Below are 23,482 nucleotides of genomic sequence, written 5' to 3'. Positions count from 1 at the left end.
GTTAATAACCCTCCTAAGGAAATTAGTAATCGGGAATCAACAAATAATTTATATCGAGGCAGGGGTGTAAAAGCGCCATCGGACTCATGTCAATGTATAGTTAACAATTATAGGATGAAGTTGAGCATGATAGCGAGAATTATCAAGGCCGAGGTTTGTGTTATCTGCCGAAGCCGAAGGCTTCTGAACTACTTTGATGTCGACGATATGCTGAAAAACGTTTAACGAAAAACTCTGGAAAATGATGTATGAAGTTTCTGTGTTTTTTGCGTCTTATCATCTAGTAGCTTTTCAACTAATTTTCCGTAATTTTTGTGCGGATCTGGATGATTTAGCTATCGCTTCCCTCTACTCTCTCTGACTGACTAGCAAGATGAACTTACAAGGCGGGAAAGCGCAGCGTTTGTACGATTCCGCATCTGTACCTATTATCTGTTCTGCTTGTATAATCCTATTGTCTGTAGATATGACATCAAAATTCGATGTCAGTGTGAATTAGCTGAATGCTCTCAACCAATTCAATGAGAGTAGAAATAGTGGCTACACTGTATAATAAGAATTATTACCTTTATGTATCTTGCTCCTTCTTCATTGATGAAAACATACTTATTGGTGAGGCATATGTGTGGGGGTTTTGCTAAAAGCAGGTCCACCCGGCGGCCCGCAGCTTAACAGATTTTTGGTCAGTGGTATATTAAAGCGTATACTCAGATGTGCATCGTCGAGTGTGGTCTACAATGCACGATGGTGAGTTTTTGGTCTCTTTGCAATTTTAATCATTTCCATCGACTGTACACGTCTGCCCGGAGAGAAAAAATATTTGAGAAGAAAAGAAAAATTACAGAAGTTCATTAGCTTATGAACTTCTGAAAATTATAAAGGAAAAAAACAAACGTTTCAAGTCTGTTCAAACTTCCATTGTTTGAAAACATTCGTCATCTGTGCTATCGGTTTCTGTAGACAGACAGACGTAAATATTAAGAATCAAATGCTTGTTTTTTTTAGCATAAAGCAATAAACAGATCCAAGGATTGCAGAGGGTTGAAATGATTGAAATTGCAAAAAAAACTCGCCGACGGCCATTGTAGACGACATTCGACGATGTGCATCTGATTATATGCGCTTTAATAATTATACCACTGACCAAAAATCTCTTAAGCTGCGGACCGCCGGTCCGCGGGCCTAGAGGTGGGCCGCGAGCCGCGGGGCCGCGAGCCTGCATTTAGCAAAATCCATGCCTTATGTGTGGAATACGCCATGTTGTGGTAATGGCTCAACAAAGATCGAACTACACCCCAGGTTAAAATAAATGTATACTGAGTTTTCGGTTTTTCGTGAGGTCCAAAATAATAAGGGTCTCGGTGAATGTTATCAGGGCCGGGCCAGCCTTCAGTTTCGGCTGATAACACCTCGTCCTCGATAATAATTACAAGTGGATCATCCCGGCATTTATTGTGTTAGTAGGTACACTATGCTTTAAAGTTTTAAAAGAGAATGGATCTTTTAATAGACAATTTAGGTACATATATGATTTATTTGATTTATTCATATTTCTTTTTTGTACGTTTAGTGTTATAGAGAGGCGAGTTGTTAACGTTGCTGGCCACAAAAATATGACAGAGCTTATTAATCAATAGACGTAATTCATTCAGTAGTGGTAAATTACCCTTAGTTTGCTTGGTGAATCGACTGATCTGAAGATCTTTAGAGCCTTCTTTAAGTTGTCTTCCGCTTGAACATACTGACCAAGGTAACGGTACGCAGATCCCAATGCACTAAGGGTGTACCCATATTCTTGCCGGTTGTAGTTTTCACTTTCATCATATATCTTGAGGGCTCTTTCGATGTGAACACTGAAGAGAAATTAATACTTCGTCAAAATCTCCAAATACAATCGTACCAAGAGAAATAATCATCAGGATGATCATCCTCTTTTCATCATACACAATACATAATTGATAAAAAATCGATCCGGTCCAAAAATAGGATTGGATAGAGCCTTTCCATCAAACGGGACCATCTGTCTTAGCCGGTCTTCATCCGTTTTGATTCTGGACTTGCAGGAACAAGGTCCAACATTCCATTTGAAATTAAAAATCTTTTTGAAGTCTTTTCAAATGCAAATGACATGAAACTTTTTTAAAACTATAGTTCTAGTCTTTCCCTACAAAAAAATGGTCTTATCTTTGCGGCTAGAACATTTACAGTTGAGTCATTAGTGGAATATTTTTCCAGAAATTTCTCAATGCTTTTCACTTCATCGCTATTTTTTTCCTTTTTTGGAGCTCTGTCTGCTTTTAAATCTTTAACATTTTGTAGTGAAAGGAATAATTTATTTAAAGGCTTTCTCTCATTCCTTGATTGATTTCTCCATATTCCACATCCGGTCCCATCTGTTAGTCGTCATGTGCATTTTGCGCATGACTGACTGGTAGAAACAACTGATTTACTCACACGTCGATCCAATAAAAAGTGCTGGTGGTGTAGGGGGGGAAGGCAGGGGTGGAGTAATGGTGAGAGCTTTTGTTTTTCACCAGTATGGCCCAGGTTCGAATCCTGGACTCGTCGTTATATGTGGTCGAGCATGTTGTTTTTGTGATGTGACAGCTGGCGAGGCCGCAGGCCAAATCAACCATCACGTTAAATAAATTAAGAGCGCATAATCTAACTTTTTTGGTAGAGTTTTTACAAAAGTACGAATTGAACGATTTCCAATTATTTCCATATATTCCGAACGTGCGCAAACTCGTATACTGAAAGCTGATAGCATATGAGTAGCTAAAACAATGAGATTGTCGCATTCGCATTTTAGTATACAAGTATTCTTGGGAATGTCACTTCTCAACTCAACTATCCTATTTTTTGTTGCATAACCATATTAAACCATCAGACGTTACTCACATCGCCTCAGATTGTTTTCCCATCTCGTTTAAGACATTTCCAAGACTTCGCAGAGTGAAAGCAACTTGTGCATGTGCTTTACCATTGTAGAACTCTACCTTTTCATTCAAGGCCTCTCTTAGATACATTTCGCCTTTCGATGGGTCCCCAAGATGGCTATAATCGCATTTAGGTAATAATTAGTTGGGTAATTAGTTCATAAACTCAAGAAGTCTACTTCATACTTTAAAATTTACGTATGTTGTATTTTCAGCCTAAAATACGAAGAGTCTGCCATTCCCTGCTTATATGTTTGCAACATTTATTGTTATAGTATCGATTACTTGCGGTCTATTCAATTGTTGCGGATAAGTATCTTAGGGAAAATTTTAACAGACTTGATTAAACTCTCGTTATTCACTATTTCTGCCTACATTTTATTCGTGTCACCCACGCCACAACTTCACTTCATAATCCTGTACTGTGGAATATTTACTTAAGGCCTCACTTGACCCGTTTACGCGTTAATCGCAGAAGGGTCTACGGCACTTCAAAGACACGACTCATATTGATCTGCGTTGTACTAAGGTTAACAAATGTTTTTTTTTTTTACAAATTTTTCCCGTTTGTCTCCATTGCTACAACCATGGACATTTTGGGTTGAAACGCTCTTAAAAACATGAATTTATCACCGTAATAAGATAAGATAAGATAAGATAAAAACTTTATTACCGTGTCTGTGTGTTTAGCCCTTATGGACTAATTGGGGACACAATTAAAATACCTAAAATACTATTAATAATGCTAAGCTAAAAATAGTTAATAACTGTTAAATACGTGTCAGTACCCGTTTCCCCTTTCAATGCTGGCAAGTGGTAAGACGTTCTCATGTGTCAGATGAATGTTTTTTATCAACATTGCATAGGGGTGGGGAGGGGCAAAATGTGTGTGAATAATTATTTTCCAATACTTGTGACCATGGTTGTAGTTTATTTCTAAACATTGTTGCAAATCATCTGTACCTGTTGCTGTAAGCCTCTCCAAGAAAATGCAACGCGTTGGCCAAGTCCAGCTGCACATTCCCTGGGCCTTTATAACCTTTGTACAGGGCCAATGCAGTCTTTAAATGTGCTGTTGCTTCTTCAGACTCACCAGAGTAGAGCAAACTTACTCCAAGGCATGCGTGTCCATCAGCCAGAACACGAGGTTCAATTTCTCCTTCTGTCAGTTTGCTGAACTACAAAACATAATTCGAGAATCTACTGTATCATTTCCATTACCTTCACACAGGCGTTCTTTTGGTTCGTGTCGCTATCTTTTTTATTTCTTTCTCACGATAACATGACGAGCCAAAATAACCATGTATAAGTTGAAGATAGTGTTTTGTACCGCACAGATGCTTCATGTTTTTAAAGTGGTTCTTAGAATAGGTTTTCAACTGTGACACTAATCACCCATCAAACAAATAGTCTACTTTGGTTCCTCTTTGGAGGAGAAATCCAGTTGACCTACGCTTGCACCGAATATGGATTCTGGTACCTTTTAGAGATTTGTTTTTAGATTTCCTGCGAAGTACAGCTTGCAGGTTGATATAAGGGTGACCCTTCATCCCTTCCAAGCAAAAGAACGTCGATATCGCTAATTTATAGGTTTACGAGGCTAGCAAGACCTAGCAATTAAACAGCAAGGAAAAGAAGAAGAGTTGTTGTTGCGATAAAATACAAACAAACGGTTAATGAAGTTCTATATTTCTGGCTGCTTTAATATTTAACAATTATTCCACGCGCGAGTGTTGGGTAGTAATAGCATATTGTAACCGCCTCCGTTAGAATCGGAATATGTCACGAAATATTTTGTAGTTTTATTTGCGTTACCGCCGTGATTACTGCATTATAGATAGGTATAGATCATAGCTCACATTTCAGTTCTACCTAAGCCCCGTTGAGATCAAGATCTGTTGAAGACTAGAAGACAAGTTAAAGCGAAATTCTCTAGGAAATCAAGACCCGCGAACGTTGGTAAGAGACAGTTTACTTCAGTTTTTAAGGTTACAAGGTTATGAAAGTTTTTGATTCTAACGTTAGAAGTTTCGCTAGAGCACACGAAAAATGATAACACAGCCAATATAAAGGCCAGCTCTATCCAATTCACTTAATAAGAAATGTTCGTTAAAGGAGAAGTTCGCTCCAGAATGGCCATTTATTTTTTTTAAGCCAATAAAAAGTTTATACAAAGATATGTTGTTCACCAAAATTTTAGCTTCTAACGAACGCTTAAACCCTACGAAATCCTTTTCTGAAGTAACTTAAAACTCGACAACTGAACGCCGCCATCTTGGAGCTGGTAATGTATGCGTGACGTCAAAGAGCTCAGCCTGAAGTTTTAAGCGGGAAAATTTAAATACTTCAAACTCTTGAAGTGGCTTTTGTTTGTCAAAATGCCTTTCTGTGCAGCTCCATTTTGCTTAAACAGAGCTCCAAGAAATACAAAAAGAGGGATTCCTTTTCACCGTCTTCCAATATTTAAAAGAACAATTGCTCAAAGGCGGACATAGATATTTGTGTGTTCCGGCCGGCGTTTAATCGGGGTCCGATCGAGTTCATTATCGAAGTGCAATTTTCTGCAATTTTTTCAGGTTGATTTATTATTACATATCCTTCGAGACCCACTATTTTTCTCGTCGTCCCGCTCGACAATCTGTCCCTGGGTCTCCGAGGATGATCATGTTACTAATGTTGCAGTATTGCATACGGTTCGTTCATGTTGCAATCAAGATTTGTGGCAAACAGAACATAAACAACCAATATGTCCATAAAAGGCAATGTCGCCAATGTTCCGCGGTTATAAACGTCCTCCTCCACTGTTGAACACACATGAACGCAAACATTGCTGTTTTATTTTGTTTACAGCATCCATCCTAGTTATTTTACGCCGGACGTTTCCTCGAACATTACAAAAAGTTACCAAAGTAGCAGACCGTACCAGTTTGTAGTAGCAGTGCTATTGAAGAGAATATATTTACTTGTTTGCTTGACCGCAAATAATCGCCGGGACCTCGATCAAACGCCCCCGGGGTTTATCTAAAAGTTAGCAGTTTTGACCCGGTGTTCATACGAAGCCGGCGTTTAATCGGGAAAATACGACGAAGTCAACAACAACAACAGAGCTCAACAACAGCAAAAAACAACCATTCTATTTGCCAGAAAAATATAAATAATTACAGCATGAAAAAAAATTAATTTAAATTGGCAAAGTAACAAATTTGGTTGGTATTGCGTTTTTTTTTTTGTTTTGTTTTTTTGTGTGTGTGGGTATTTTCACGCAGGAGACTGTATCTGTGATCTTCTTCGAAGCAGTCATCCGTATAGTTTTCGGAGCACACAAATATTTATGTCCGCTTTGGCAGGAATTTTTCGTTTCTGCCCAATCTTGTAATTCATTCGTGAGCATTTTTTCTTTTAGATATTGAAAGACGGTGAAAGGTTTTTTGTATCTCTTGGAGCTCTGTTTGAGAAACATGGAGCTGCACAAACAGGCATATTGACAAACAAAAGCCACTACAAAGAAACAAGACGTTTCGAGTATTAAATTTTCCCGCTAAACTTCAGGCTGAGCTCTTTGACGTCACGCATACATTACTAGCTCCAAGATGGCGGCGTTCAGTTGTCGAATTTTGGGCTACTTTAAAGAAAGATTTCGTAGGGATTTAGCGCTCGTTGGAAGCTGACATTTTGGTGAATGACATATTTTTGTATAAACTTTTTATTGGCGTAAAGAAAATAAATGGCCATTCTGGAGTGAAATTCTCCTTTAATTTACATCTAAACAAGAAATGAAGTCTGCAAACATTTTTACAAGCAACAACAATCTTTCAAAGAGACTTGCAAGTAGTCATCAGGCAAACGTTTCGGAAAAAACAGCAGCATTTTTATCTGGATTAATTAACGCAACTAACTATAGCAAGAAAGCAAACCGAGTCAAGCTAACTTGAATTTCTACTTGTGGCTGTTGACAAGTTACCTCCAAGTTCAGCCCAAACATTTGGTAACATTGAAAGTTGTTTGAGGTGGCTAATAAAACAATTCAATCGGTGAAAGCCCATGTCCAACACGCGCAAACGAAATAATTTTAACTAGTTACCGGGGTGTAATGTTAAAATACCTCCACAGCTTCCTTTAGGTGAGGCGATATGAAGCGTAGCATGGTGAAGTCTTCATCCCTGCAACGTTGTACAGCATCTTTACATACACTGCTTAGGCATTTGATTACTTGTGAGACATCAAGACCTGATAACTTCGGAATGTTAATGTTGATCGGCCTGTTTCCCAGAAAGAGTTGCTTAAAAACGTCCTTCCATGTTTCGTCTGCAATTTGATAAATTTTGCGTTCAATTAGTCTCCTTCTTTTCCAAATTCCTTCCGCAAACGCCCCAAATCTTTTTGGTTATAGCTATTGTTATTATTCTAATAACATGTGGTCATTGACACCCTCGAACCTCCTTTTAACTAGTCTCTCAACATTGTTACATTACAACTTGTAGAGAGTAGTGGACCGTATTACCTTCTGTACCTCCCTTCTCCACTTCCTGTTGCAACTTGAAACGCCTGAGTAATGCGGCAACAACACTTTACAACTTGCAATACAAAGATGTTGCGAAACAAGTGGAAGAAATGTTGCCCGCATTACTGGGCCTATAAGCGTGAAAAAACATCCGGTAAATTACCGCCTTTTTCTTAAATTTTACACCATTTACGTACATTTTACGAATTAAATTGTTGGGAAGCTGAAATCGTACCCAACGTGCTCATAAAAACAGATATGTAGCTGGCACACCTCTACTCATAAGAAAAGAGGACATCATCTTTTTTTCTCAGAGTGGTAATGTTCTGGTATGTTACCATGCTTGCAAACAATCTATCTTATATTAATGTTGCATAAGTACCAGCTACGAGGCTGTTAAAGGAATGTAAAAGCAAACCTTCAAAAACACCTCCTTTTAGAGTTCAAGCAATAGTTCAAACTGTCAGAGGTTTAATGCATAAAAAATTCAAACGATAGTATTTTGTTGAGCGAAGGAAATAAGCATACCAAAACAACACAAGGTTTGTTCATTCACCCATTAATTTTAAAATCAGAAGAAATAGCCATGGTTTTTGCGCTATCTAAAAAAATAACATGCCTTTCCGCAGGTCAGCTCGTTTGGTAGTTAGTGTTCGATTTTAGATTTTGTCGTTATCAAGTTGATAACAAATAATTGCTGACTCACAACTTACCAGCTGCTGATACGTCTTGTCGGATAAGTAAATTCCTGAGTGTATCATGGCGTCTCGGATGCATGGTAACCACGTTAATTTCGTCCCTTTCAGAAATGTTTACAAATTTGCTGTCTTTTGCTGCTTCTGCTGCTTCTGTGAAATAACTCTCGAGGATTTCTAATGGTAGATAGTTGCCACTTGAGCAGCAGGCCAAGAACTTCAAAAGCTAAGGGAATAACAACCAGTAAGGATTATTAATAAACAACGACTCACGAAAAATGCTGAACGCTTTCTGCTAGTCTTTAAAAATTGTTTAAAGAAAACGATTACTGTAAATGTAACCCTTTATTGATGCATAACAATTCTTTATTGGTGCATTACAATTTTCTACTGTCTAATTCAAGTAATCTTTTCCCTAAATTTCCTGCACGTGAAAGTGCCATTTAAGCTTTGGTTGCTCAATTGCTAAGTTTGTGCATAACTTTGGTTTTCTTAGCAGGCTGGACTGATGCGACTAGGATGAGATTAAAATAATTGCAGGTTATTCAAGCTTTTTGTTAGGTTGCCTCAACTCTTTTTCAGGAACTTTATATACTCCTAGGAAGAGCCAGAGAGGCACTAAAAGAGTATAGTCAAATGCGATCCGAGCAAGGACAACTTGGAGTGTAAGAAATTAACATTAGGTCCCGGCGCTTTTATCACTTTAAATACATAACGTGTAATTTCCTTCCCTCTTCCCCACCCTTCGAAAAAAGGCAGTAACAAGCAACAGAATAGGAAACAACCATTTACTCAGTGGAATATAGTGAGCTGATTTCTAGCCATGACCTGTGAGATTCCAGTGCATATACTCTACCAATGGAGCACTGAAGCCGTTGGAAGTAAGTCAAATGGGATTTTATTTCATAAAAAATTACCAGTCATTTTTTATGTGTGTTAAAGGTTAAAAAAATTTGATGCGCCTTTTAGTACCGAGAGACATCAAGAGTTTGCATAGCCATAGGGAGCCCGTTAATTAAAAGGCTCGTAGTTTTTCATGGGCTTCCTCGAGTGGCAAAAAAAAACGTAAACGTTAACCTGAACCTGACATACATTGCTAACAGAGTTTGTAAGCAATGCACATACATCAGTAACTTTTTTTAAGCGTCCGACCCCTCGCTACACTGCCAAACTGAAAATCATCAAAACCATCAATCTTACCTCTTCTTGGTTTTTGCGAGTCATTTCCAAAATCATCATACACTCAGAGCCTGTTGCGGTCTCTGTTCTCAAGAAATCTTTGAAAGTTAACGGCATCTTTGTTTCTTCCATGTACGCTCTCACGTATGTTGCAAATCTAAAATCAATATTAAAGACATATGAAGAGTTATACCATTCCAATTTTCAAAGTTATTCCTAGCGGTTTATGGCAGTCCCGTCGAGATAACATCTCACCTAACAGACGGTGATATAAAAATGTTGGGTTTGATACGCCATTAGCAGTACTTTTCTGTCCCAAACTGTAAAGTAGATAGAAGTCCGTACTTTGGTCACCCAAGCAACGAAATGGTCTGGTAGTTCTCTCTGTTTTGTTTCAGAATCTCAAATTGCAATTGGCCCGGGCGATAATCAAAAGCACAACGGACTAATAACAAGCAATAACCTTGTTATTACCCGTCGTCGCGGTGAAGTCAGCTTCGTGGGTAATGGTTCTTACTTTCGGTCCAAATAATGACAAAATGGGTTGAAATAAGCCAACTTCGATATATCATTTATAAACAAAGAAAATCTTATCAAGATTAGGGTTGATAATTAATTAATATTTATTTTGCGTCATGTTAGAAAAGTTTAGAAAATTTTACTTTAGTATTATGTACTCACTCTGCTATATCTTGAGGAACGCACTTTAACCTTCTAATAGCCATGTCCTCGGCGGGTTTCTTATTAGCCCCAGTTGCAGGGATGCCACTCTTCTTTGAAAGAAAATTAACTGCATCTTCATCTGTCATCTTACCAATTTCCACCTTTTCCAGGGTATAGTCGCCTCCTTCTTTTGCCAGTAGCTTTGGATTTTGAGTGGTCACAATGACCAGACCATTTCCGAAGCTTCGATCGCCTGGTTGGGGCCAAAGCCTACTTGACATATCTTCCGATGGATCTTCTATTAAAAGCACCCACGATCTGTGACGTCTAAGCTCCTTCATAACGTTTTCGTAAATTTGACTGAGAGCTTCATCATATGCATTTTTTCTACACTGACTTTGCAGGTTGATGTGGTGTTGCCTTCCCTCGGAGGTCCTGCTGAGAAGTGATAGCTCTTGATTCGCAACATTTGCTTCTTCCGTTAAACCAATCTTTTTGGCAAGACTACGATAACTTTCAAACATTCTGGTTTGATTGTTTGCGTGTATTGTCCACAAAATCGTTGGTCTGTTTCGTACATTCCGTAAAATGCCGAAGAATGGCAAGCTAAACGTGCTTGTGTAAAGTTGATTCATCAGATTTGCAGCTGAATAATCTTTACCGTGGCCTGAAGGACCATGCAATACCAAAACCTTCACACTGGAAACATTATTGTTTTTATAAAGACTCTTTATCTTACTCCTTATTTCTCTGTCTTCTTTTCGCTGAAAATATCCACGACAAGGCGGGATTCTTTCGGCGTGAACTTTTGGTGAGAATGCACCACTCACTTTCCTACCCAACCATTCGAAATTTCGAATAAGGTCCACTACTTTATTTGCGTCTGAAACCAGCGCTGATATTTTTTGACGCATGATTCAATTCATTTTCTTCACTGAAATTTAAGTTGGATAAAGCGTTTCATTAGTAATGAGTCAATTACGTTTAAAGACAATACATTTGTTTGGAGTAATTTGTTAAGGGGGCCATAATGAGGCTCTTTAATTGTAAAGGTCTTTTAAGTGACAATTTTTACAAAAGTCAAACAGTGATAAACAGCAACTTTCTAATCGTTTTTAAAGAACAGATTTTCAACTTCCCGTACTACGAAAAACTGCATGTCGTGATTGAAATATTTTCGCATTCTCATCGTTCTGTAAGTAAGTAAGTAAGTAAGTAGGACTTTATTTAACGAGGGTGACACCTGACAGTAATAATAATAATAATTATTATTATTATTATTATTATTTATAATTATAATTATTATTATTATTATCAAACTGATAAACTTGTGGCCCTCACAAAAATATAACAATAACGGAAATATAACAATGGTATAAACTTTAAAAATAGATTGATTGAGGTAAAACTATGTACAACATTAAATACAATAAGACAATTAAGAATAAAATTACATGAATGATTGCGTATGGATTTGATTATTTAAAATTTGTTTAAAAAGAGAACGCTTAAAAAAGTTAACACGTGGGCTCCGTTTTAAGTCCGCGCTAAGTGAGTTCCATTCTTTGATTGTCCTTACACTAAAGGTCTTGCCGCCTTCAGTATTTCTCTTATATCGAGGGCAACTTAAGTTAAGGTTACAAAAACGAGTTGATCTTTTATGAGTATCAGAATTTCTGATGAGTAGATCATTAATATATTCCGGCGTGGTGCCATTAATCCGTTTATAGATTAAGGTACATCGGTTAACATATGATTCTGCATAGAATGGTATCCACTTTAAAGTGTTAAATAGGCTGACAGAAGATGCTGTTCTTTCGGCGTCGAGGATAATCCTAGCTGCCCGTTTTTGGAGACGCAGAAGTTTCAGAAGATTTTCTTTACTACAAGAAGTCCAAATCGTGCTGCCGTACTGGTTTAATAACCGTAGAATAATATATTGTGCGTTGATCACGTTTCAGGTAGGGACTAATATGACGAAGAAGTCCAATGCGTTTCGACAGCTTTTTGTATAACTCTTCGACATGACGATTAAATGAGAGATCTTGATCTAACGTTACACTAAGAAGTTTGAAATCGGTGACATGCTCAATATTACTTCCATTTAGGTTGACATCAATCGAGGAAGAGGGAATAAAGTTCCGCAGCCGTTTACCTGTTACCAGCATGGATTTGGTTTTTTCCGAATTTATAAACATTTTGTTTCGTGCTGACCACTCATCTAGATGCTTGAGATCTTGATTTAGAGCATGTACCAGATGGGGAACATTTTCCCAATTTGATCTTTTTGATAAAGTTGTGTCATCAGCATAGACGTCAAGTGTTCTCGGTGGAAGAACAAATTTTCAAATTCCGCTTTGAGCTGGCCTGCTTATAAACGTGGCGCGCACGCGTTATAAGCAATCAACTGGTCGCAGTCAAGATTAGTGTTGCGGGTCTCCCTTGGGCCCGCAATGAAATCGTTTGCCTAAGCAGAAATTTGCAGTCAGCCGGTAATCACGGAAACACCGTCATTTAGTCCGTTTTATGAACTTGCTTTACTGGCTTTTGCTCGTTGCTTATTAAGTGGCAGTTTCGCTTAAAGCGGTCCATCGCATTTTGGGTTCGGAAAAAAGTTTTCCCTCAAACTTTGCCCAGTGAACTATCTTAGGTTGTCAGTAAATGCACCGACTTTAGTTTTTGGAAACACGTCAAGGGTTGTTGATATTTAAATTTTCACGGACCCGTAAATCAAAATGTATCAAAATTAACATGCGTTTCCAACCTTTGAAGGACCACCTAACTTAGGAATAATAATAATTATTTGGTGCGTTTGGTTGTTTTTGAGCGGCGAGCTCGTTAACCTTTTGAAATTTCTCGTTCTGGCCAAGCTCAAAATTAGGCCTTTTGCAGCCTTCACTGTTGAGAGCTCTAAAAAATATATTTTAACGTATTTCCAAAAACTAAAGTCGTTGCATTTACTTACAACCTAAGATAGTTCACTGGGCAAAGTTTGAGGGAAAAATTTTTCCCCACCCGAAATGCGATGGACCACTTTAAGAGAAACTGCCACTTAAAAGATGAGGTCTACTAAGGAACCTTTTTTTAACTGTACCGCATTGGGGTCAATGTGCCTCTGATGAAATGTAAATAAATAGACAAAGGTGAAATTTGAGACGATAATGACGGACGCTTGGTTTATGACTAAGCAGGAATTTAACAAGGGAAAAATCCCAGCCAGCTGATAATCAGGAAAATCAATCAACTGATAACCTTTCTTTTGGAGCAATGTGGCAGTCAAACTTTAAAATCGGTTTTAACCTGTTGATTTAATGCATCGCAAATCGCTTTCAATATTATATTTTCCCCTACTCAAACTCCATGCAAAATATTCAATCTTTAATTCAAAATTGTGTTCTTGTCACAACTAAAAAAAATCTGCAATTAAAGTTCTTTCGTGTATTCAAATTTGGCCGAGTGGAGCAAGTACTTACAAAGTTCCGTACGTTCCCGCTGAAGATGGCAAGTTCTGATTAACAATGTATTTACGAACTATGTGTACTCCAGGAGGGAAAGCATATTTCGAATGCTCATCATGATAACGAGAGAGCAACAATTGAACGGTCTCTAATCAGACACAATGGGGTACTTTGGATACAAAATGATATTCAGGTCTGTAGACTACCCTCTAGACGGCTAGGTTCGTTTTCTCTTAAAAAGGAACCAAACAGGTGTAGTTCGAATATTTTTATCTCATTCATGTTACCGTTGGCGCGCAAAATCCTATCAGGGGCGTTACATAGACACAGAGCTGTAGGCCTGGCCGCTTTTCGGGTATCCGGCGCTATGCTTCCCAGGGAAAGTTTTTTTTTTTAAAAAAAACTTTTAAAAATTCCTTCTCCTTCACTCTTTAGTGATTTCATTTGTATTTCAACAACTCCTAAATGTTTTCATTCCATATCCGAAAATCACGCTATTTTCAACTCAAACCTCAATAAACGAACTTGTCTTTCACATTGTGCGTTTGCCAGTCACTTGGCTAGTCCAGAAATCTCCCGAGGTTCTCACGTGATCTCATCGAAAGGGTAGTTGCGAGAGTTATGTTGGTTAGATACTATAGGTTAAGAAATTGACTTCCATTTCTATTTGAAGGTACTTCAGCCTGAATTGTTTCATGATTGCGCGTTATAAAAATACGAGCCAAAGATGTTGAAAAATTTGAAGGCCCGGACCTACCACTACGGCTATGGCTAGCTACGCCGCTACGACCGAAGTCTAACCGTCGTCGGAACCCACAGAACAAACCCCCTCCCTCCCCCCCCCCCCCCCCATCCCTCCAGCAGTTACGGGCCTGATATTATGCATTACAGCATTTAACAAAAAAAATACAGCGTGTAAATAACAACAAAAAACAGGAACTATGTCACGATAAACCTACAAATCACAGAAAGGTTGGTCTCTATAGATACGTTGAAAATATTGCCATGATTTGTCATCCAAGTTGTAACACAAATTTGCTTTCACTTTCGAATGTATAGACTTTGTTTCATCGTTTGGCCGAAGGAATATCTGCCTTGAAAGATCAGAGTCGGAAGAAATTCCTTAATAAATTCCTTATGGAGGATGGGCTATCAACCATGAAAGCCGACAACTTTCCTCATACTATCAATCCCATTGCTGTATTATGAGCAAAACGAAACCCCGTCATTACATCACAGAAAGGTTGGTCTCCATAGATACGTTGAAAATATTGCCATGATTTGTAATCCAAGTTGTTTTACCAATTTGCTTTCACTTTCGAATGTATAGACTTTGTCTCCCCGTTTGAAGGCGTTCATTACCCTAATAACACTTTGTTACGGTCTATGGAGTGTACTCATTTGCAAAGCAAGAATGCAAATGACGATGACTAAGAAAAACTAAAATTCCGGCCGATGCATTGATTGACGCCGTATGCATCTTCACTTTACGAGAACTAGTTCGTCAGCTTATTAAACTTGTTAAACTTCAGGTGAGAGGAAGAGTCGCTGTTCATATCGAGAAACAGCGCGGAAAGTATGTAAAAAGTCAGATTACCTGGCATCTGTAACTTGTTAGCTGACTTGTATCTCGCTTGTACTGTCATCAGCACAGTCCGCACTCTATAAATCTGTTATCAACGAAGCGAAGCAATAAGTCCTAACAACCAGTGAACAACGTGACATGAACTAACAATAGTGTCAGAAATAAGTAAGGAAATAAACGTTATGTGTAATACATTCGAAACCGAAAGTTTCAGCGGGAAAAAACCCCGGTGTTTTCCTGTTCTTTGTTTCGTCGCTAGCCTCCTACGCACACATTCTTTTGGCTCGTCACGCCATCTTTCCTCTGTATGAAAGATTGCGTGACGAGCCTAAAGAGGCTATTGTTATGTGGCCACGTGACGTAAACAGTCACTCATGGATGAAAGTCGCCATTTTAAAACTACGTAATGAATTTCTACTTAGTTTCTGGTGAAGCTAAGATGGCTAGTTCTGATTGTGCTGATAAGAAATGTATTTAGGAACACTGGTCGACTATGTGTACACACAGAGGGAAAACAACTTCGCAGTATTGTCTGGCATTGCTGTGCCTGTCAGGTATGAGCGCACGTATTTAAACTTTTAATAAAAATGCAAAATATTTTCAAACACTTTTTGCCAAATTACACTGTTGATATACTGCAGTCAGGTTTTTAACAATCTCCTCATGTTTATTTGCAGTTAGACTTTGAACTAATCTTGTAAACTCAACGGACAATCGAACTACAAGACTGTTGTCTGCATATTGCTTAAATATGAATCTCTTGATTATATGCTAATTCAGTTGTCAGTCTTAAGTTTGGAAAAAACCTATGTTTGAGTACAAAATATAAATCACAATAACAGAGAATCATCGAGCGATATTCGACCATAAGTAATATTAATACTTCTACAAACACTAAAATCTCGCTTCCGAATCTCGCTGTATGTTGAAATGACGAACCAAGCATTGCCTATGTGTTTCCTCCCTTAACTTGTTGAGTTTATTTCAACCTCTCTGTTTATTAACTGCTATCTGCTGCACTGTCTTCCTATCACGATCACACTTCGCTTAGTCACCCTATTCAAAACAGTTCTCAGCACTTTCCTTGTCTGAACAAGATTTGCATACGTTTGTTAAATGGAACAATCACATCTGTCACCACGCTTCGTTGATTTTGTCGACGAATTAGCCGGACCAGATTATAACTGAGTAAAATAGTATTGCAATATTTGTATGGGTGCGCAGCCTACGTGATTTTTTGAATAAATAGCATAAAATGTCTTTAATTGATCCAACCTGAGCTGAAATTAATCGCTTGCTTATAACTAAAATAACAACAGCATCAACGACCACGACAAAATGTCGTAGCAACCCGACAACAACAACAACAAAGTTTATTTGAACTGTAAAATTACAAAGAAATGTTTAAACAATAAATAAATTAAAAATACATACAGTTGCTGGTCACCCAAAATAACTAAAAAGCTAAACTAGTTGGGTGACCACCATTTATTAATTTAAAATAAATACAACGTCAGAAAAGAGGCATTTTACATTTTACAATTTTACACAATTAATTAAGGTGGTAGATTACAGAACAAATAATTCTTAAACACGTATGTACAACAACAACAACAACAACAGCAAAAAGATAATAGTAAAAAGAAAGAGGAAAAAAAATGAAAAATGGCAGAAATACCAAAATTAAATTATTAGTAGAAAAACTTAATAGAAATTAATGAAATGCAATGATAATTCTCTTTTAAATGAATAAGGAGATAGAATCTTAAATCTCTCATGAACTTCATTCCATAATATAGGTCCGTTGTATCTTATATTGAATTTGCCATAGTTAGTTCGAATTTTGGAACATAAAAAGTTGACCTAGATGCAAAGCGTGTGTTAACATTATGCTTATCAGAAGTTTTAATAAAAAAGTAGTCAAAAACCTTAGGTAATTTGTCATGGAAGAATTGGTGCATGAAGTAAAGGGTTTGAAGTTTGATATGATCTTGAAGTTTTAGAAGTTTGAGTTGAGAAAACAAATCAGTTAATCGTGGCGGCATATAAGTTCAGATGATAAAATGGTCTTCTGTGTACAGTCAAATTCCCATAGAAACACTAATTGTTACATGTACTTCCTCTTTTCTTTTGCTGTTAGCATTTGTAGCAAGAACAGCAAGATCAAATGAAGGTAACCTTGTTTAAAATATGCTTTATATTGTGAGAAATTTTTCACGTGTGTTTGGCTGAGTTTGATAACATTTATACACATCTCGAAGCTGATTTACTTTCTAACACCGAACAATCGAATGATTTAAGTGAAATATTAAAATGTCGCTCTTTACTAAACAGGTTTTATACATATATATGATATTCCTAGGGCGCTTTCCATTCGACCAAAAATTCCGGAAATTTCGGGACAAGGACGAGTGGTACAGAAATTTCCTAGGAAAGTTTCCAGAAAATCCGAAAAGTGTTGACTTTCCGAAATGCGAACCATTCAACCGAAAACCCCGGAAATTCCAGAAGCAAAATCAAATGGAACTGAAAGTTTCCGAAAATTGTTTTCGAAAATTTGGGCCTACCTTGCGAGGTTGTCCTCTTTTCCGGAAATGTGGAAATAGCTACCATTTTACACTCAGCCTAAGTTCCTTCGGCAGAAAATTTAGCGATTTGTACAGCTGAAAGCAGTTACATGTGTTAAGGAAGCATTCTTGAAACTCCAAACAAAAAATTCAGGTGAACTCGGTTGTTTTTCGTTGATGTTTTGCAGGCGGCAGCAAAGAAATGTACAAATATTTATAACGCGCGTGTAGGCTACGCCATTGTTTTGCTCATTAAACTTTTTGGGTTGGCGACGTTTTTGTTGCTTGTAGTGTGCCTTTTGAAAGGTCCCTGTATTTGTTGCCACGATGTCATTCATGGCGTTTATTTTCAGTGCTCGGAATGCTTTTTATTTGCAAAAATGTCGAGTTATATGTGCAGGAAACCGGCCACAGTGCATTATCTTAATGCACCGTAGAAATTTCCATATTAGACGTACAACCCGATCATATGCAAATTTTGTTTTGCCTTCCGTGCAGTCAACCGGAAAAGTTGGAAAATGCTGTTCCATTTGCCACTGGAAATTTCCGGAAACTCAAACCAGAATTTTTGGTCGAATGGAAAGCGCCCCTAATCTATTCTCCCTTTTCCATTTTTTTATTTTTATTTTTATTTATTTTATTGGCATAAGATCTCTGGGTATTATGCAAAGACCCTATATTAGTTGAGTTATTGTTAAGACACTCATCATCTGGTCTTACCTATAGATTTAGATTTATTCAGGCTTAATATTGCACAAATATAGTTTGCAGTGCAAAATTTAAGCTTTGTAAATATGTGTAGTCTAAATAGAAGGGATTTAAACTAATATGCGCCGACATAATGATTCATTTATTTATTTATTTATTTATATATTTATTAGTTCATGTATTTATTTATTTTACTTTTTGTTTATTTATTTAGTTATTTTCTTCTTCAAGTTTGCAGTGAATTTGTTTATCTTGGTGGAAAATATGGAACACACACAGGCAGATTTGCAAGCCCAGGCTACCCATCGGGAACTTACCCAAATAAGGAGCGTTGCACATGGATAATCAAAGTGCCACTGGACTATCGTGTTGGACTCTACTTTAGCGATTTTGATATAGAATCTTGCTCATCCGGAGAGAAAAACTGCACCTGCGATTACGTGGAAATTTCCGATGGGCAACTTCTAATAGACAAGTCCCTTGCAAAGTTTTGCGGCAGTAAAACACCTCCAAGTGTTTTGTCCAGTGGACGATTTCTTAGAGTTGACTTAGTGACAAATGAATTGAATGATAGAAAGGGATTTCAGGCGCACTTTTACTCTGTTTCACCTGATGGTGTTACACCTTCTAGTATCGGTGTAGATGATGACAAGCACCTAAGGACTCTTACAACGCCCACTGACAAACCTAAGAAAGGTAATTGTACAACTTTAAAATTCTTTTAAACTAGTTGATACCGTTTTCTAGGATGTCCGACACCTATCGTGACTAAAAAGCTCTTCGTTGCCCCCGCTACCTCCTGGGAGCTGCCTGCGTAAGGTTTATGTCCTATTTTAGTGTATAACTTAAGAGTGCCTTACACAAACCACAACTAACGATTTCCAACGAAAGATTTCCTTTAATGCTGAAATTATGTTTTTTTTTTTAATTCAATATTTGATTTATCTACTTAGTATTTATTAATTTACTTATTTTCTTGTTTTTAGGTAGTGACCACAGTACTACGATGATCGCTGTCATTTGCAGTCTACTTGGAGTCGTACTGATCGGTTTAATTCTCCTCTTTTTTCACCGTAAAAAGAAAAAACATGCTCAAGAAAACCAACGAAGATGTGCCCAGCTACAGTTGGCAAGCCCGGTATCAGGTGTTTCACAAAGGAACCAGCTTCCTTGTGAACCCCCTCCTCCTTACTCATCTGTGGTTGCCAGTGCACCCCCTCCTTACTCGTCATCTGCCGCACTGCAGAACCGTGACACATACACATGACCCCGACAGTTTTATAAGAAAACACAATACTTGAATCTCAGCTTTTAAAGCTTCCTTGTGACTCATAAAATCTCAAGAAGCCGACTGTTATTTCCAAAACTGGGAAATAACTAACACCAAAAACTTTGAAAATTGTCGAAGCAGTTTGACGCTGATACCAGAGTAATGGTCATCTCCATTCAAGCTTTGTTAAACAGAATGGACTTTTTTAATAGAATATTTTGAGCACTGACATCATATTAATAACCATCAGCGTTGCTTTTAACAGAGCCAAACTATTTCATAATCACACAATGGCGCTTTTTATTTGCAGTATAACGCAATATTTTTTTGAAGTCTAACCCCCAGAGATGGGTTGCATTATGAAAATAGCTTTAACGATAGAAATAGCGATATGCTCTGTTAAGAGGTCTTCTAATATTTGATTTCTCTTCAGTTGACGCTATTAGTTTGTTAGTTGTCATGCACAGCTTGTTTGGATGTTTCGGAATAAGACATATTTCATAACATTCTAAACTAAAACAATGCTAGGATATATAACCAACAACCTTGATATAATTGAAAGGATTTATTGGCATTTCAAACTCTCTCTGGTTTTACTGTCAGAAGCGTTGCCTGCTCTTCACCCCACAAAACCCACCCCCACCCCTCCATCTCCCATCCCAGCCCCACTAAAGCATTTGCATGTTCCAGTACTTGAAAAATATTGGACCGGCGATAAAGCATGATGATTGGTTGATTTTAGTCATTGACTCTCTTAGCTATTTAAGTTGGGTTTCGTGCAGTAGTTAACGTTCTTAAAAAGTTCAAAAATGGAAACTATTATGTCAGTAATATTTCGCGTCATGGAGGCAGGCAACAACAGGAAAAGGATTGAGGTCATCACTTTTAATTTCGCCATTTTCCAAACCGCAAATCATCAAAACAGCTCGTGAAACAAATATGTCAAGAATTGTTGAGTTTTAGTAAGACATTGTTTAAAGATTACAAACAAAAAAGGTCAAGGTCATATGTTGTAAGGTAGATATACAATGCGATCCCTTAAACTTCCAAGAAGTAGTCTAAGGGATCGCAATCTTGTCTTTGGGATTGAGAACATTTTAGCACGTACATGCAACGCTAGCGCTGAACAAATTGCGACGTGACGTGAAGTAAACCCAATGCAAATTTCAAATCAATTGGTGACGTCACGCATCAAAATACGTGCCAAAGAACTACGGCTGAAAAGGACAGAGTTTGATACAGGCGACAAGCGATCAGCCCGGTGTATTTTAATTTAGCTAATGATACACACTAAATAAGAAGCTATTTCATGGAAGGAGAAGACCATTTGAACGATAATCAAGGCGGTCACGACACTCAAGAAATATGTTTTCTAACAGCGCTTGATGACTTCATCAGATCAGCAGAAAATATGGAACAAACAGTTTTGTTTCCAAGCATTTTGATGGATTTAACTGTAAGCACCCTTAAGCCGAAGCTTAGTGCGAATGAATTATATTTAGCCGAAGAAATCGACTTGAGGACATTTTGCCTCATGGTCAAATCGCTGAAGATTCAGGTCACGCAAGGCTGTAGTTACATCGAGGAAGGCCTGAAAGAAAATACACAATTGAGAAACAAAATAGAAGAGCTCTGCTTACAATTAAGACCAAGTATAAGACTTGCAAAGTACCTTGGTTATGCTTCCCAAGAAATAGCTTTGTTAAATAAACCGGTTTCTTTCAAGGTTTTCACCGCACAAGAAACTAAATGGGCGCTTCTTTGCGAGGACCATTCGTCCTGGAACTTGCGCGAAACTCTGCAACTGTTTATGAACGCAGTGGAGGAAATGGAGCAAGAAACGTTGTTTCCTTGCCTTTTAAAGTCCCACAGAGCAGTTAATTATGGATGTAGCTTGGATTCAGAACAGAGTTTAAACGAATTATATTTGAACTTGCTTCAGGTCAGAAACGTACTGTTGGCTTCTCGCGATAAACATTTTCAGAGTTTCACTTTCTATCAAATTGTATCTAAATTGAAAACTGTGTTTTATTTTTATACTATGATGGTAAATAAGATTTTGGTGCTTTATCAGGAAAGGTTGAAGATTGAAGAATGAAGATTATTAAAAGCCTTAGGCGCTGCATTTAGAAAGTAATGGTTTAGAACTGGAATATCTTTTCTTAAAATGTTTCGAATTTGTCGAATACATTAAAAGCTGTTTAAAGACCATAAGGTTATTGAGGCGAAAACGTTGTCAAATAATAAAAAGTATTTAAATATTTAAGAGTTCTAAACATTTACTCAACACTCCAAAAGCATGGCATTTTGTATTTATTTCATACTTGCCCTTTATAAGACAACATAGAAATCAAAGACATCTCAAATTTTGCATATTTTACAATTCAACTTTGATTAAACGGTGAGTTCATAAACAGATGGAAGATTCGAAAAATATCGGAATTATCTATTATTACGTATAGAGCAATTAATTACGATCGATAACTTTGTTTTGCTATTTAAGTATCGAGCACATGCGTCTGAAATATGATACAAAGTAACACTAAAAAGACAGCTTCAAACATTTAGATCGTTTTACCTTCCCGGGGGGGGGGGGGACGAAGACGGTGACGGGGATCATTGATCGAAGGATATTTTTGAGTTTGAAATTGTCTTCTCTGGAATGAAAATTTGGTATTAGTATTTCATTGATTGATTTAAGTAGGGATTTTTTGGGTGTATAACAAACAATCTAAAGATTCGTGGTTTGCCTTGGCTGCGTAAATCTGCGAACAAAGTACAAACAAATGTATTTAGTTGCTGATATTTTGAGGGTTAATTTTTGGTCTAGCGATTTTTTTAGGCCTTGTTGGGAGGATTTTATTTGGGTCTTGATTTTTGCCTCGCGAGATCATCCCGCCACTTGAAATCCAAAGTACCCCCCCCCCCCCCCCCTGGGCTTCTTTTACATCAATTTCGTCATTTTTAGAGTATTTTTTTCTAGTTTTTCTATTCTGGCATATTTTTAACTAAATTTTGAAATATTAGATTCTTAGATTTTAACCATTAATTTTAGTTTTTAATTGTAGTAATATATTCACGGGCCACTGTTTTCTCAGTTTTTTACTTATTATTAAATTATTTATAAATACAAAGTAGTAACCGCATTTATGTCATGTATGCAAGAGTAGAAATATTGGCGTGTCGTGATGAACGCAACGGGCCAAATTGAATGGCGGTGAACTTGGTTTTCGGAATTATAAGGACGTGCTTTTCATGACCTTGACCTTGTTTTCTGAAACCTGCTCTAACCAATTGAATCAATCCTGATGTGTAGACATTACGATCTTTTTTTGTTCTTTGGAGATCTCGACAAAGTCTTTTCTTCGGTATTTTTTTATATATATTTTAATGATCAGCACTTTAGATCTGGAACATAGCCAGCCAGCTCGGCATGACAGGACGCAAACCCACCCCCCCCCTCCCCCCCCCTTTTCTGACTTGCTTAGGATTCAAGGTTTGTTCACCAGGTATGCGGAAATGCACATCTTTTGGTCTTGTTTATTAATGCCGTGTTATCTAAATCAGTAACGCTTCTGGAATATCGCTAAAAGTATTGTTTTCATCAAAAGTATGTCAGATCACCATATATCGCTCGCCTGAAAAATGCAATTTAGACGACAACTGTCATTAATCGTATCGGGTAAGTAACGTTTTATTAAACGTTTTGCAGTTGTTTGTTTGTCTACGAAAGAGCAGATTGTGGAAATGAAAACTTTGACTAAAAATTATTTGTTATGATAACGACAAAACTATATCAAACCAAAAGTTTTATTATTTCGCTAGAAATCGTTTACTTGTTCAAGAAAGTTTTTTCAGTTATGTTTGTGTTTTGAGTTTAAGAAACTCGTGTGATTCTGTGCTGTGTGAACAATAAA

General features: G+C 37.4%; 2 protein-coding genes and 1 pseudogene across 7 annotated transcripts in view; 2 read left to right on the top strand and 1 right to left on the bottom strand.

Moving 5' to 3' along the window:
- Positions 1-15,172, bottom strand: part of LOC144653164 (uncharacterized) — a 32,021-nt pseudogene extending 16,849 nt beyond the window's left edge. Inside the window, exons 1-8 of the transcript XR_013570691.1 lie at positions 15,033-15,172; positions 9,996-10,911; positions 9,336-9,471; positions 8,154-8,361; positions 7,042-7,244; positions 3,903-4,117; positions 2,902-3,057; positions 1,667-1,853 (exon numbers count right to left, since the gene is read on the bottom strand). The product of XR_013570691.1 is annotated as an uncharacterized LOC144653164 (transcript). The remainder of the gene's footprint in view (positions 1-1,666; positions 1,854-2,901; positions 3,058-3,902; positions 4,118-7,041; positions 7,245-8,153; positions 8,362-9,335; positions 9,472-9,995; positions 10,912-15,032) is intronic.
- The window catches only part of LOC144653189 (uncharacterized), a 467,538-nt gene extending 445,836 nt beyond the window's left edge, over positions 1-21,702 (top strand). The window contains exons 1-2 of one of the 2 annotated variants that reach the window (XM_078513137.1): positions 20,295-20,779; positions 20,837-21,702. In XM_078513137.1, coding sequence (XP_078369263.1) covers positions 20,875-21,663 — 789 coding nt within the window. In that variant the 5' untranslated portion in view covers positions 20,295-20,779; positions 20,837-20,874 and the 3' untranslated portion in view covers positions 21,664-21,702. Of the gene's footprint in view, positions 1-20,294; positions 20,780-20,815 lie in introns of those variants that run through there. The other variant, XM_078513136.1, reaches the window with a different exon arrangement.
- On the top strand, positions 14,307-20,144 carry LOC144653187 (procollagen C-endopeptidase enhancer 2-like). Of its 4 annotated transcripts, XM_078513133.1 has the most exons (5): positions 14,307-14,678; positions 15,443-15,574; positions 17,161-17,193; positions 18,527-18,991; positions 19,282-20,144. In XM_078513133.1, exons 2-5 carry the CDS (start codon positions 15,514-15,516, stop codon positions 19,560-19,562), a joined length of 840 nt encoding a protein of 279 aa, XP_078369259.1. In that variant the 5' UTR covers positions 14,307-14,678; positions 15,443-15,513; the 3' UTR covers positions 19,563-20,144. The 4 variants fall into 4 exon arrangements, with proteins under 4 accessions (XP_078369259.1, XP_078369257.1, XP_078369260.1 ...); XM_078513131.1 differs by lacking the exon at positions 14,307-14,678 and having other exon boundaries at positions 15,282-15,574; XM_078513134.1 differs by lacking the exons at positions 14,307-14,678; positions 17,161-17,193 and having other exon boundaries at positions 15,282-15,574.
- Positions 21,703-23,482: the final 1,780 nt, after the last annotated feature.

Source organism: Oculina patagonica, chromosome 5, assembly GCF_052425735.1.
Source record: "Oculina patagonica isolate OP01 chromosome 5, crgOcupat, whole genome shotgun sequence".
NCBI classification, from domain to species: Eukaryota; Metazoa; Cnidaria; class Anthozoa; order Scleractinia; family Oculinidae; genus Oculina; species Oculina patagonica.
The sequence above is the reverse complement of the archived record's forward strand: the minus strand, read 5'-3'. Positions and strand labels throughout refer to the sequence as shown.

Excerpts from the sequence above, each read along its gene's own strand:
- LOC144653187 (XM_078513130.1), top strand. The coding sequence starts at position 17,076 with ATGATAAAATGGTCTTCTGTGTACAGTCAAATTCCCATAGAAACACTA. Across the intron at positions 17,194-18,526 it reads AACAGCAAGATCAAATGAAG|TTTGCAGTGAATTTGTTTAT; the intron begins GTAACCTTGTTT and ends TTCTTCTTCAAG. Across the intron at positions 18,992-19,281 it reads CACTGACAAACCTAAGAAAG|GTAGTGACCACAGTACTACG; the intron begins GTAATTGTACAA and ends TCTTGTTTTTAG.